General features: G+C 42.8%; 1 protein-coding gene across 2 annotated transcripts in view; it reads right to left on the bottom strand.

Annotated features, from left to right (window-relative positions):
- Positions 1-14,477, bottom strand: part of JAG1 (jagged canonical Notch ligand 1) — a 50,044-nt gene that overhangs the window by 27,160 nt on the left and 8,407 nt on the right. For both annotated transcript variants that reach the window (XM_068129072.2, XM_068129073.2), the window contains exons 6-7: positions 2,855-2,985; positions 1,568-1,687 (exon numbers count right to left, since the gene is read on the bottom strand). In XM_068129072.2, the coding sequence (XP_067985173.2) occupies positions 1,568-1,687; positions 2,855-2,985 (251 nt within the window). The remainder of the gene's footprint in view (positions 1-1,567; positions 1,688-2,854; positions 2,986-14,477) is intronic.

Raw genomic sequence — 14,477 nt, 5'->3', positions numbered from 1 at the left:
TTATAAGCGTGAAAGGTTGTCTGTTTGTTTGTTTGTTCTGAAACAGCGTCGCCATTTCTCAACGGATCTTCACCAAATTTGGCACGGGGGTCCCTATGCACCACAGAATCACTGATGAACCAAAAAATTCCACCGTCCCCCACCCCCACCCTCGCCCCCACCCTGGGGACCAAATTTGCCATTTCTCAACGGATCTTCACCAAATTTGGCACGGGGGTCCCTATGCACCGCAGAATCACTGATGAACCAAAAAATGCCACCGCCCCCCCCCCCCAGGGACCAAATTTGACATTTCTGCACTGCCTCCAAATCAAAGCTATTTCATCCTAGGATACCCACATTCACTCAGAAACGTGAGCCACTCCCCTTCCTCTCCTGCCTCCCCCCTCCCCCTCCCCTTCCCTCCCCTTCCCTCCTCCGCCCCCTTCCTCTCCTCATTCCCCCACTCCCCCCTTCCTCCTCCCCTTCCCCCTTTCCCTCCTCTCCCTTCCCCCTCCCCTCCCCTCCTCTCCCTTTCCCCTTCCCCCCTCCCTTTCCCCTTCCCCCCTCCCTTTCCCCTTCCCCCCTCCATTTCGCCTTCCCCCCTCCCCTCCCCCCTTCCCTACCCTCTCCCCTTCCCGTACTCCCCTCCCCCTCCCCCCCTCTCTTCCCCTTCCCCCACTCCCATCCCCCTCCCCTTCCACCCCTCCCCTCCTCCTCCCCTCCCCCCTCCCTTTCCTTTCCCCCCTCCCCTCCCCCCTCCTCCGCTCCCTTCCCCTCCCCCCCTCCCCTTCCCTCCCTTCTCTCCCTCACCCGGCAACGCCGGGTACTTCTGCTAGTCTCTAATAACATTCAGAAACATAAAGAAAACAAAATTTAAAAGCCCTTTTTGACACAAAATGTGGCAAAGTCAACGATGCCAATAAAGTGTTTTTAATGTGGCACCATTAATTTAAAAATATAAATTACATCAGCCTCACTGAAGATGGGTTTTTTTCCAAACACGACAAAACCAATGTCCTCCAAGCGGCAAAACCAATCAATCCACCCAAAACGGGTTCACTTTCCTTTTCCAAGTCTCCATGCACTTTCTCGTGAGAATACGCTCCCCTTGATTTGGACCGTGCCCAACGCCATGCAGTTTTAGCCCAGATGCCATGGCAAGTCAGACTGAAATAAGTCGATTCAAATATAGTAAGGAAATGTGGGTTATCAGGTACTCTCAGCGGGCCCTCTGCCAGCGCACGCTCGTAACGTGCAGAGCTCGGGGAATTTTTTTCTTCTTTTTTTAAGTGCCCAAGATATATTTCCAAAGAGGAACTTGTACATATATCACATGCATGGGCATAAATATTGGGAGACATCAATTCACATTTACATGACTTAAAGGCACACCAGTAGACTATGTGCACATCACCATAATATATGGGATTTGATAACGGGGCTACAGCATTGAGGTATGGAGCGCACAGATGGGATCATCGAGCAGGCCAAACCATTTTTTTTTTGAGCTGATGTTGTTTATTCTGTCTATTTCAAATTGAATCAGGAATTCTGTAGATAGAAGAAGCCGGCTTTGGCCACTCACCAATTTCGCAGTTCTGGCCTGAGTAGCCGTCTCCACAGACACAATCGTATTCATCTGGTTCTGTGTTGATGCAGGTCCCACTGTTTCGGCATGGCAAGTGAGTCCCGCAGTAGTTAAGATCTACGGGACACAAAACAGATGGTTAGCTTGTGCTCCAACTACACTAATTGGCAACGGTGAACCACCTCGTATCCTAAATTGTGTGTACAGAGCAAAACGGAGGTTCATCCGTTTCAGGCTAATAATACTGGACGAGACCCTCTTGACATGCTCTTTCTTAGGAAGGTTTTAAAAAGACCCTTCAACATAGTCTCACATGATCCACATGCAGCTAGCAAGTGTTTGTTTTTTTTAACATTTCCTGCACTCATTGCATCACAAATCTCAACTATGAAGTCTTTCAGCTAAACTTGAAAGATATTTATATTTGTAAGATGAAGCAAACATAACAATAAAGAGCAATCAGATTGCAGACCCTCACCAAGATGTGTTTGTGTGGTGTATTTCGTGTGGTGTTTATTAGAGCTGCTGTGTCTGTGAAGTTTATTGATTATTTAGATTTATGTTCAATCAAACATGGCTGCTGAACCACGTGACCAATGACGTCATCAAATTAATTCTCCAATACAATTGTTATGTCGATCATGCTCAAGGAATTTCAAACTGATCGGATCAAGCGATGTACTTGTCTAATTATGACGTCATAATTAAGGCACTGATGACATCATCATGAATATATGTTATTCCCCATGGGAGTGCTTGACAATGAGCCATGTTTCAATTTTTTTTCCATGGAATCGGTTTCGGAGATATAGAGGTGCAATGTATTTCTGTTTTTCCAAGATGGCTCCCATATCACGTGACCTATGACGTCATAATTATCTTTTAAAATTATACAGGAGTCGCTTCTGTGGTGAAACTCAGTGTCAATCGGACCAACGGTTGCAGAGAAAAGCATACTTAAGTTCTGTGTGGACAAACAAACAGACAGATAGACAGAGAGACAAACAAACGGATCCAAATTCAATACCCTCTCCTCTGGCGAGGGCAACAAGTACAGTAATGATATCTTTACGATTTAAACTCAGATGGTTAACAAGATGCAAGGACCATTCTTTGCAGTGGAAACGACAAGATCAACCACCAAAGTGACACTTAAATAACTTGCCTGCAACTCAAAGTTCTGAAACCCTTTGGGACAACATGTCGTACAAGTCCAGCTCTATCTGGACTTGTACAAGTGCAGCTACAAACACTACCAGTAACCATGACGTGAAATAGAAATACCTTTGTCACAAAGCAGACCACCCCAATTAGTCTCGCAGTTGCACTGCCACGGGTCTCTGCAAGTCCCATGGACACATCCGGGATAAGGGATACATTGGTCACAGTAGGAGCCCTGCCAGCCATACTGGCATCTGCAGGAAGGAGGGTCGCAAATGAAGAAGAAGATCAGCGAAACAGCACAATGTAAAATAAAAGCAGGTACTGTGCAGCACTTCACTTCAAACACCAACTTGGAGTAAAATCAGAACTACAGTTAAAATATCCTGCATCCCATAATATGTACTCCAATGACCTTTCGCACGTTCAGGTTCATCACGACCTTCTGAGATGGGAAAATTCCAGTGAAAGATAAAAATCACAGATTTGCATTTGGCTTTGAGGAATCGAGCTCAAAATTGCCCAAAATAAATTGGACATTCCTATTGTAATATAATAATTGCTCACGAATAGAAATGTCCGAATGATATGTATTCAGTTGTTTCATGGAGAATGCAATGGCAAACCACTGGTTACCAATGGAATCAAAATTGCCCAAAATAAATTGGACATTCCTATTGTAATATAATAATTGCTCACGAATAGGAATGTCCGAATGATATGTATTCCGTTGTTTCATGGAGAATGCAATGGCAAACCACTGGTTACCAATGGAATCAAAATTGCCCAAAATAAATTGGACATTCCTATTGTAATATAATAATTGCTCACGAATAGGAATGTCCGAATGATATGTATTCAGTTGTTTCATGGAGAATGCAATGGCAAACCACTGGTTACCAATGGAATCAAAATTGCCCAAAATAAATTGGACATTCCTATTGTAATATAATAATTTCTCACAAATAGGAATGTCCGAATGATATGTATTCAGTTGTTTCATGGAGAATGCAATGGCAAACTACTGGTTACCAATGGAATCAAAATTGCCCAAAATAAATTGGACATTCCTATTGTAATATAATAATTGCTCACGAATAGGAATGTCCGAATGATATGTATTCAGTTGTTTCATGGAGAATGCAATGGCAAACCACTGGTTACCAATGGAATCAAAATTGCCCAAAATAAATTGGACATTCCTATTGTAATATAATAATTGCTCACGAATAGGAATGTCCGAATGATATGTATTCAGTTGTTTCATGGAGAATGCAATGGCAAACCACTGGTTACCAATGGAATCAAAATTGCCCAAAATAAATTGGACATTCCTATTGTAATATAATAATTGCTCACGAATAGGAATGTCCGAATGATATGTATTCAGTTGTTTCATGGAGAATGCAATGGCAAACCACTGGTTACCAATGGAATAAAAATTGCCCAAAATAAATTGGACATTCCTATTGTAATATAATAATTTCTCACAAATAGGAATGTCCGAATGATATGTATTCAGTTGTTTCATGGAGAATGCAATGGCAAACTACTGGTTACCAATGGAATCAAAATTGCCCAAAATAAATTGGACATTCCTATTGTAATATAATAATTGCTCACGAATAGGAATGTCCGAATGATATGTATTCAGTTGTTTCATGGAGAATGCAATGGCAAACCACTGGTTACCAATGGAATCAAAATTGCCCAAAATAAATTGGACATTCCTATTGTAATATAATAATTGCTCACGAATAGGAATGTCCGAATGATATGTATTCAGTTGTTTCATGGAGAATGCAATGGCAAACCACTGGTTACCAATGGAATCAAAATTGCCCAAAATAAATTGGACATTCCTATTGTAATATAATAATTGCTCACGAATAGGAATGTCCGAATGATATGTATTCAGTTGTTTCATGGAGAATGCAATGGCAAACCACAAACCAATGGAATCAAAATTGCCCAAAATAAATTGGACATTCCTATTGTAATATAATAATTGCTCACGAATAGGAATGTCCGAATGATATGTATTCAGTTGTTTCATGGAGAATGCAATGGCAAACCACTGGTTACCAATGGAATCAAAATTGCCCAAAATAAATTGGACATTCCTATTGTAATATAATAATTGCTCACGAATAGGAATGTCCGAATGATATGTATTCAGTTGTTTCATGGAGAATGCAATGGCAAACCACTGGTTACCAATGGAATCAAAATTGCCCAAAATAAATTGGACATTCCTATTGTAATATAATAATTGCTCACGAATAGGAATGTCCGAATGATATGTATTCAGTTGTTTCATGGAGAATGCAATGGCAAACCACTGGTTACCAATGGAATCAAAATTGCCCAAAATAAATTGGACATTCCTATTGTAATATAATAATTGCTCACGAATAGGAATGTCCGAATGATATGTATTCAGTTGTTTCATGGAGAATGCAATGGCAAACCACTGGTTACCAATGGAATCAAAATTGCCCAAAATAAATTGGACATTCCTATTGTAATATAATAATTGCTCACGAATAGGAATGTCCGAATGATATGTATTCAGTTGTTTCATGGAGAATGCAATGGCAAACCACTGGTTACCAATGGAATCAAAATTGCCCAAAATAAATTGGACATTCCTATTGTAATATAATAATTGCTCACGAATAGGAATGTCCGAATGATATGTATTCAGTTGTTTCATGGAGAATGCAATGGCAAACCACTGGTTACCAATGGAATCAAAATTGCCCAAAATAAATTGGACATTCCTATTGTCTATATTATAATAGCCGTAGATGATTCTGTCTGTCTGTCTGTCTATCTGTTGGGTGTCTGTCTGGGGTGTGGCTTACTCGGTTTGCAGAGTAGCTCCACCCATAGCTCCACCCATTCTGGGAGTGGCTATAAACAAATATCCACCATTTTATTAACTCGCATAGCTTTGAGTCCTGTTTTGTAGGCCCGTGGTGTCTTGCTCTCCCCCAGTTTTATTTCAAATCAAATTCGATAAATCATTTCATTTTTCACAGTCGCTAACATAGTTTTAGACTCGGTTGAAAAAAAACGGGAAGAAAATCCGATGAAAGTTGCCGTTTATAGAACGAAATGAATTCTCAAAGGCCTGTAACTTCAAGGCCATTGAGTCTCTCTCACGCCTTTATCTCCAATCTAACTCACCATATGATTTCATTTTTATCGATGGTTTTACTTTTAGACTCGGTGTCAGCAATAATTGAGAACAATCCACACACGCGGGAAAATGCAGAGATATATTTTTTAAAATCGCGTCATGGTGTATCATACACCGCCCAACATGACACCGCCGGCAATGTGTCGATATATATTAAAAATTCGCTTTTGCTTTTCCGTTATGATATATTACTATTTCGTTTGATGATAGTCGTCACAAAAACGTCAACAATGATGCCGACATATATTTCTTCGTTTTTATTTCATTCAACATATTAGCCGGAAGTAAAATATGTTTCAGGAAATTACCGAGAGATATTTCTTCGTTTTTTTTATTAGTTATGTGCGCATACACTTTAAATAGGTTTATTTGAAATCTTTAATTTTCCACAAACATTCCACACACGCGGGAAAATGCAGAGATATATTTTTTAAAATCGCGTCATGGTGTATCATACACCGCCCAACATGACACCGACGGCAATGTGTCGATATCTATTTTAAATTCGATATATCATTTCATTTTTCACAGTCGCTAACATAGTTTTAGACTCGGTTGAAAAAAAACGAGAAGAAAATCCGATGAAAGTTGCCGTTTATAGAACGAAATGAATTCTCAAATGCCTGTAACTTCAAGGCCATTGAGTCTCTCTCACGCCTTTATCTCCAATCTAACTCACCATATGATTTCATTTTTATCGATGGTTTTAGAGTCGGTGTCAGCAATAATTGAGAACATTCCACACACGCGGGAAAATGCAGATATATTTTTTAAAATCGCGTCATGGTGTATCATACACCGCCTAACATGACACCGACGGCAACGTGTCGATACATATTAAAAATTCGATATATCATTTCATTTTTCACAGTCGCTAACATAGTTTTCGACTCGGTTGAAAAAAAACGGGAAGGAAATCCAATGAAAGTTGCCGTTTATAGAACGAAATGAATTCTCAAACGCCTGTAACTTCAACTTCAAGGCCATTGAGTCTCTCTCACGCCTTTATCTCCAATCTAACTCACCATATGATTTCATTTTTATCGATGGTTTTGGACTCGGTGTCAGCAATAATTGAGAACATTCCACACACGCGGGAAAATGCAGAGATATATTTTTAAAAATCGCGACATGGTGTATCATACACCGCCCAACATGACACCGACGGCAACGTGTCGATATATATTAAAAATTCGCTTTTGCTTTTCCGTTAAGATATATTACTTTTTCGTTTGATGACAGTCGTCACAAAAACGTCAACAATGATGCCGACATATATTTCTTCGTTTTTATTTAATTCAACATTATTAGCCGGAAGTAAAATATGTTTCAGGAAATTACCGAGAGATATTTCTTCGTTTTTTAAAATTAGTTATGTGCGAATACACTTTAAATAGGTTTATTTGAAATCTTTAATTTTCCACAATATAATTTACTTGCCATTTATCATTTGATGATTACGAGACAAATTCCTCTTGAGGATCGTGACAATTCATGCGCTGCGTGGAAACTTCTATTTCCAAAATGAATGAGACGATCGATGAAGAACGCAGACTTGAACAGGATGCAGCAAGAAAACGAATGAGATGAGACGGGCGAACGAGTCCATCGACGAACGTCAATGCAAACTTGCGGGGTCACCCGTGGGAATCCCACGGGTGACCCCGCTAGTAATATAATAATTGCTCACGAATAGGAATGTCCGAATGATATGTATTCAGTTGTTTCATGGAGAATGCAATGGCAAACCACTGGTTACCGATGGAATCAAAATTGCCCAAAATAAATTGGACATTCCTATTGTAATATAATAATTGCTCACGAATAGGAATGTCCGAATGATATGTATTCAGTTGTTTCATGGAGAATGCAATGGCAAACCACTGGTTACCGATGGAATCAAAATTGCCCAAAATAAATTGGACATTCCTATTGTAATATAATAATTGCTCACGAATAGGAATGTCCGAATGATATGTATTCAGTTGTTTCATGGAGAATGCAATGGCAAACCACTGGTTACCAATGGAATCAAAATTGCCCAAAATAAATTGGACATTCCTATTGTAATATAATAATTGCTCACGAATAGGAATGTCCGAATGATATGTATTCAGTTGTTTCATGGAGAATGCAATGGCAAACCACTGGTTACCAATGGAATCAAAATTGCACGAGTGGAATTCCACAAGGTATTCCACAAAATTCCACAATGGTGTGAAAATAGCATTTTGAACCTAAATCACAAACTAATATTGGTCGTGCTATTTTGCTTTGAATTAGATGTTTGGATTTAGGGAATGGTGGAGAAAAACAGAACGCAACAGACGGATGTTTATTTAAGGATGTAATTCGTGTCAGATTGTTAGATTAGGTCGCCATCACGTCTGGACATTCTTAAACTAAATGTTTTTGTTTTTTAAACAAATGACTCATCGATTTTGGAAATTGTGGATGTGTGTGCAGGGTAGATATTCCGGTGTTGTATCCATTATTAGGAATGTGACAAACAATCATTTCAGAGAGGGCTGTTGCTGACTCAGAGCAAAAGTGCATAAATTCCAGTGTGTGTGTGTGTGTGTGTTTGTGTGTGTGTTTGTCTCTTTCTCTGTGTCTGTGTGTGTGTCTCTCTATCTGTGTGTCTCTCTATCTGTGTGTGTGTCTCTCTATCTGTGTGTGTGTCTCTCTATCTGTGTGTGTGTGTGTGTCTCTCTCTCTCTGTCTGTGTGTGTCTCTTTGTGTGTGTGTCTCTCTCTCTGTCTGTGTGTTTGTGTGTGTGTGTCTCTCTCTCTCTCTGCCTGTGTCTCTCTCTGTCTGTGTGTGTCTCTCTCTGTCTGTGTGTGTGTCTCTTTGTGTCTGTGTGTGTCTCTTTGTGTCTGTGTGTGTCTCTCTCTCTCTCTGCCTGTGTGTGTGTGTGTGTCTCTCTCTCTCTGCCTGTGTCTCTCTCTGTCTGTATGTGTGTCTCTCTCTGTCTCTGTGTGTGTGTGTGTCTCTCTCTCTCTCTCTGCCTGTGTCTCTCTCTGTCTGTGTGTCTCTCTCTCTGTCTGTGTGTGTCTCTTTGTGTCTCTCTCTGTGTCTCTGTGTCTCTCTCTCTCTCTGCCTGTGTGTGTGTGTGTGTCTCTCTCTGCCTGTGTGTGTGTGTGTGTGTGTGTGTCTTTCTGTGTGTGTGTGTGTGTGTGTGTGTGTGTCTCTCTCTCTGTCTCTCTCTTTCTCTCTGACCCATACCTACAACATTTGCAGTATTTATTTATTGGGGGGTTGGGGGGGATGGAGAGTCCTGGAATGTTAAACCAGCTGTCCAGTTGTCCCATTTGTGTATGTTTCATTTGTGGTTGTTAAAGCTTGCTGGATACATTTTGAAATTGGTATGTCACTGTGTGCTGGTGCTTTGGCAACATTCCAAATCACTGCTTTTCAATTGCATTCTCAACCCCACTCTCCTTCCTCTCCATCCGCCAATAGTTCAATGGATCACGCGGTATACAGGTGACGCCAGCGGGAGGCAGATGGACGTGGTGTTACCTACACAATAAACTTACTTTAACAGAACAGTAATAACAAACTTGTTTGGAATTAATAATTTAGTCATCCGGTGTTAAAGCGACACAAAGTCACACAATGACAAACGATATAACATATTAATGAAATGTCTCTCACACCCAAGTAGTCCATTATCTCCACACCCAGGAAAGAATCATAAGCTACCTCAGCAGCCCACAAAACACAAGCTTCCATTCTTACATTGCATCAATGATATTTCTCACGGGAAAGCTATTAGAGTAACTGAGGGAGGCAAGCGGAGAGGGAGAACTGGTGAGGGGATAAATTCCTTGCAGACATAGAAAACAAACAAGGAAAAAAAAAGTTGCCAATGAACATCCATGAAGCTCCTTTCATGCACTTGATGACAAGCAGAAAATGAAGAGTGCGAGAGACAGCGCACGTTGGAAAGAGAACCCGGCCTGGTTCCCAGCCAAACTGTAGCCGGGTGACATCAGCGATAACCAGAGGCCATTCCTTTGCCTCGGGATGGCGGAATTCCAGGTGGAAAGCAATGAGCTAACATCATGGATCTGGTGTAGACTTAATGAAATATTAATAATCCTGGCAAGGCTTGCTTTTCTCTCCGAGAGAGCAAGAGTCGTTCAATTATCGTGGACATAAGAAACTAAGATATAACTACGATGGGCGAGCGATGAAACCTGGCAGCCTCTTCGCAAGATTGTGCAACCGGCATCCCATCCTGCCAGGTCAGGGACAGGAAGCGTGAGAATGGCCGCGCTTGTACAAAGTGGAGCTCATAGTTGCCTGGCTCTCTCTGATAAAGGTCAGAGATTAGCACGCCGTGGCAATGAAGAACGATGGCGAGGGGCAGAGTAGGGGCGGGATTGGGGAACGGATAGGGCGAGGTGAGCAAGTGTACACGAGCTTGGATCGTTGTCGGTCCTTGAAATTCCGACCACCTGTTACGCTCTGGAATTACAACAAATGGAAAAGGCACCTCCGGAGGTATCTCTTCTCTGGGAAGTATTTTCGAGTAAAACAGCATCTCAACCAATCTTTGAGGCCTCAACCAAACATTGGGCACGCACCATGCCCGATGCGTTTATTAGTCGTTCGGCTCACTGTTTTGTTGGCTGAAAAGGGTTGCCATAGCTCGATTTTGTGCACATATTCCAGAAGCACAATGCCAGACATGCAAGCATATTATCCAGGAGGGTAACAATGACTCCCCTCCCTTCGCTTCCAAATCTACCGACCCCATCCCCCAGCAACCGACCTCGGGGTCAAACGGGGCTCTCCGAGAATAGGCTAAGCTTTGGCGTTTGGTGTTCTTCAGCCACAGCCTCATGCTTTGAGGTACGAATACGTAATTAGGTATATTCAAGGCAAGCACCACACTTAATGCAAAGCATTGTTTTGTGGTTCCCGGAAGGATAATGCACTCCGGGAATTGTGTAATACTGCGCAGCAATTCGGACATTTTATGTGCGGAGTGACTCTAAGCTCCTGTATGTACATTCATTCACAGTTACACTTGAATCCTACATTATTTAACACTATCAGAAGGAATGTCTTGATTTCACGTGAAGACTTCACTTCCAAAGCGAGACAATCAGTACAAAACTGCTTCGCTGAAGGCAAATTACTCAGATTAACAGTTCCCTTCACCAGCCAAGTTATATACACCACGTCTGTTCCCTAACAAACTTGGAGATCTGTGGGCCGTACGTGTGCTTCAAATTCCGAAGATCAGGACAACGCAGTGCATAAAGACCGGTCCAAAGTTATTCCAAAGAGGGTGGTAGGCACTTCTATTCTGCACGTTCGTTGGCTCAATGCTCCGTGGAGGCACGCCTGCAGATAAGTGGATAAAGGCATTCCGAAGCAGCAGTTCCCACAGCTTCAAATACACTCTTCTTCCCACAGCTGATTACAGGCAGGAAACTTGGTGGTAAATCTCCCTCGTTGCTCTGATGTCGCAGCCCGGGTGGCATTGGAACTCCAGGATTAGGCCAATCCCGTTTTCAGGTAGACTGAGTTTTATGGCCGGAATAAACTCTGCGCAGGCGGGAGGCCCTGATCTTTTCTAGAAGGCCTTCAGTCCTCCTGCCGATGCGAGGTACGGTTAATTAATGCATCTTACTGCTGTAGTTTAGAGGGTTGATGACCCCCACCAGGATGAAAGCCATTGGCAGTAGAGGTGCTGCTTCGCAAATTGAAAGTTTTGTGTTTTCATGTCCATTTTATGTCTTCCATCCATTACCACTGCTCACCCCTGTGCACATGAAGGGAGGTATGCTCTGCTAATTGAATATTGAGCTGGAATGGCTCCCAGGAAGGGCATCCGGCCATGAAAACATTGCCTCAAACAGGGCACCATGATTGTCATGGGACCCACAAGGCTAACCCCCGCTCTAACGGGGAAAATGGCCTTAAAACGATCATTCATATTCATTCATTCATTCAATGGCTCCCGAAAAAGGTCCATTGCAGATTATGAAAAAGCATTCCCCAAGAAATGATGCAGACGGTTCATCGTAGACCTGTAACCTCGGTTTGGCCTTCCTTTAATACAAAGGCAAAATCTCACCCTGCACTTCTGGCTGGATGGCATTTCTGGTAATTGATTACCAAGCTCCGCAGCTTGGAAATCATGAGATTGAGGCCACAAAAACTAACCTCGGTGTCATGGGAATGTGAAATGAATGCCAGAGTCCAATTCCAGTAGCTTTGGACTCAGCAACTTTATTTTCTATGCAGAGTGAGGCTCATGGAAGGGCTAAATGACGACGGTTGGGAAATTAACATAGTGACAAAGGAGAAGTAATGAAGAAGTGAACAGAGTTAGGCAAAGTTAATAGGTTTGTCGTTTGGTAGGGGGAACGACAAACTAAGAACTCCATATGTTCAAGACACAGCAGATAATTAACCAGGCTCAGAGGAATTTGTTGCGGGTTGAAGAATGCCAGTCAACCATAAATATAATGAGCATTTTCTCAAAAATAGTATTATTTGCATGATACAGTAGATTCAAAATGCGAAGGACACAAAAATTGTTTTTTTACAGAATGACAAATGTTTGGACGAAAGATCAGAAACCTGACCAATTACCTCTCCTTTTGCATCCTTTCAAGAAAAAAAGATAAAAACCAAAATTATTTTGTAAATAAGTACCAGTTTAAAAGACAGCATTTGCAAAAAAAAATAATTTAAACTTCTACTCCTCCACAAAATGATCCAAAAGGCACCCTCCCAACATTTTTAGTCACTGACATGGAAACAAATGGCATTCGGGCCTTTTGGCATTAAGACCCTTCTGATGTGTACCCGTGTGGGGCCTCGAGTGCCGCCTCCTCTTTGCAAAGTTATCAATGCAGCCGCCAGTCAAGGGGAGGCCTTCCCGCCGACGCGAACAATCGCTCGCACAAAAGCCGGGACCCCGTTGTCGGTGTACAGCAGTGGGACAGGCGTACAGGGAGCATTCACTCAAAAATTGACAGGATCACTCAGGGCTATCATTGCTCTGCATAAGTTCAAGGATAGGCCGCATTTTCTATCAGATTCAAATCCTCACTGAAAATGGGACAGCTAAAAAGAAATCTCAGGAAAACGTTTAAAGTTTTGCAAATAAATAAGCCTGGGTAGTTCAGCACAAGGTATCAACCATGCGAAGGAGGGTTTAAGGAAAAATCATTCTTACCAAGCACAGAGCATATTGTTATGTCGGTAGGGTAGTGATATGTAGAGCCAGATAGATCTGTGTAGGTAGGTATTCGTCTGTCGCGGTAAGGAATCCGACCTGTAATAAGTTTCATGTGTAGGCGTTTTGTGGGTTAAGAGTATATCTGTGAGCATACCAGGATGTTCGAATGATAAGTAGCCTCGGGATTAAAGAGTAGCACCCCTGTGTGTCTCACCTGGTAGTCAAACCGTTGTCCCTTTTGGCACTGCAACCACTTCGACATTTAGTTAGGATCTCCTTAGTGCAACATTAAATGACTCCCTTCCCTAACAGTGACTTCGGAACAGGCAAAGAAACCAGGCCGGGGCACCGCTGATGGGCGCCGCCACCAGTTACATCTCCAACAGGCCTAGCCACATCGAGTGCCATGCGCTATCACCACGCTACACGCTAAGTGCTATCACCACGCTACATACTACGAGCTATCACCACGCTACGGTCCTGTGATTGGTCGGCGCGCTGGGCGCGAACCTCCAGCCAACGAGTGCAAGAGGCGCGAAGCTGGAAGGTTCGGTGGAAGTCGCTGGTTGGTAGCGCGCCAAGGCTGACGTCACCGAAAAGGTTATTTAAGGGAGCGCCGAACGCCATTTTCTCTCTTCTCTTCTTGGTTTTGCGCAGCTAGCCTTTTTGGACATCCGGCGCTTCGTTTTGCGCAGCGCGAGTTGAGTTGAGTCATAGCCCGAGTGGAGTTCGCTTGCATCTTGCACGTTTGCTTCGGGAGAGCTGACTGGGACGTGGCAGGCAGATCGTGTGTGAAGATCGACCTCGCTTGGAGCCGCTAGCCTGCGTTGGACGCGCTGTGCTTTTCCTGCTGTGGGATCTCGTGGGTGCTTTGGAATTTGGAGCAAGGCCTGGTGGCGCACGAACACGAGCGGAGCTTGGAGCCGCGTGGTGGACGATACCAAGACAAGACGAGGGACAGATAAGGCCAATCCCCATTACATTTTACACAACGTGTTCTTTTCCTTTAATCGATATTCCTGTGTCTCGTTTCTGATATCTGTGTGTGGGGACGTCCCAATTTAGGCTTCTTTATTAGTTTATTACCACGTTTTCCTGTTCCTGCATTCCGGTTCAATAAACCCTTGTATTATTTTCCTTTCCCATTCAAACCTGTGCCCGCTTGAGTTGATTGCCCCTCCAGGGTCGGAGTGTCGCAGTTAAGCGCTTGCGCAGCCTCCATTTTCCTTCTTCCTCCCGCACGACATATAGCCGAATCCGTATTGGTTATCGCCTCCATTAAATCCGTTTCGGTCCACCCGCTACCTTCTGGTGTTAACCGGAGTCGCACGACA

Source organism: Myxine glutinosa, chromosome 9 (assembly GCF_964187855.1).
Source record: "Myxine glutinosa chromosome 9, kmMyxGlut1.1, whole genome shotgun sequence".
NCBI classification, from domain to species: domain Eukaryota; kingdom Metazoa; phylum Chordata; class Myxini; order Myxiniformes; family Myxinidae; genus Myxine; species Myxine glutinosa.
This window is presented reverse-complemented; position numbering and strand designations above follow the sequence as displayed.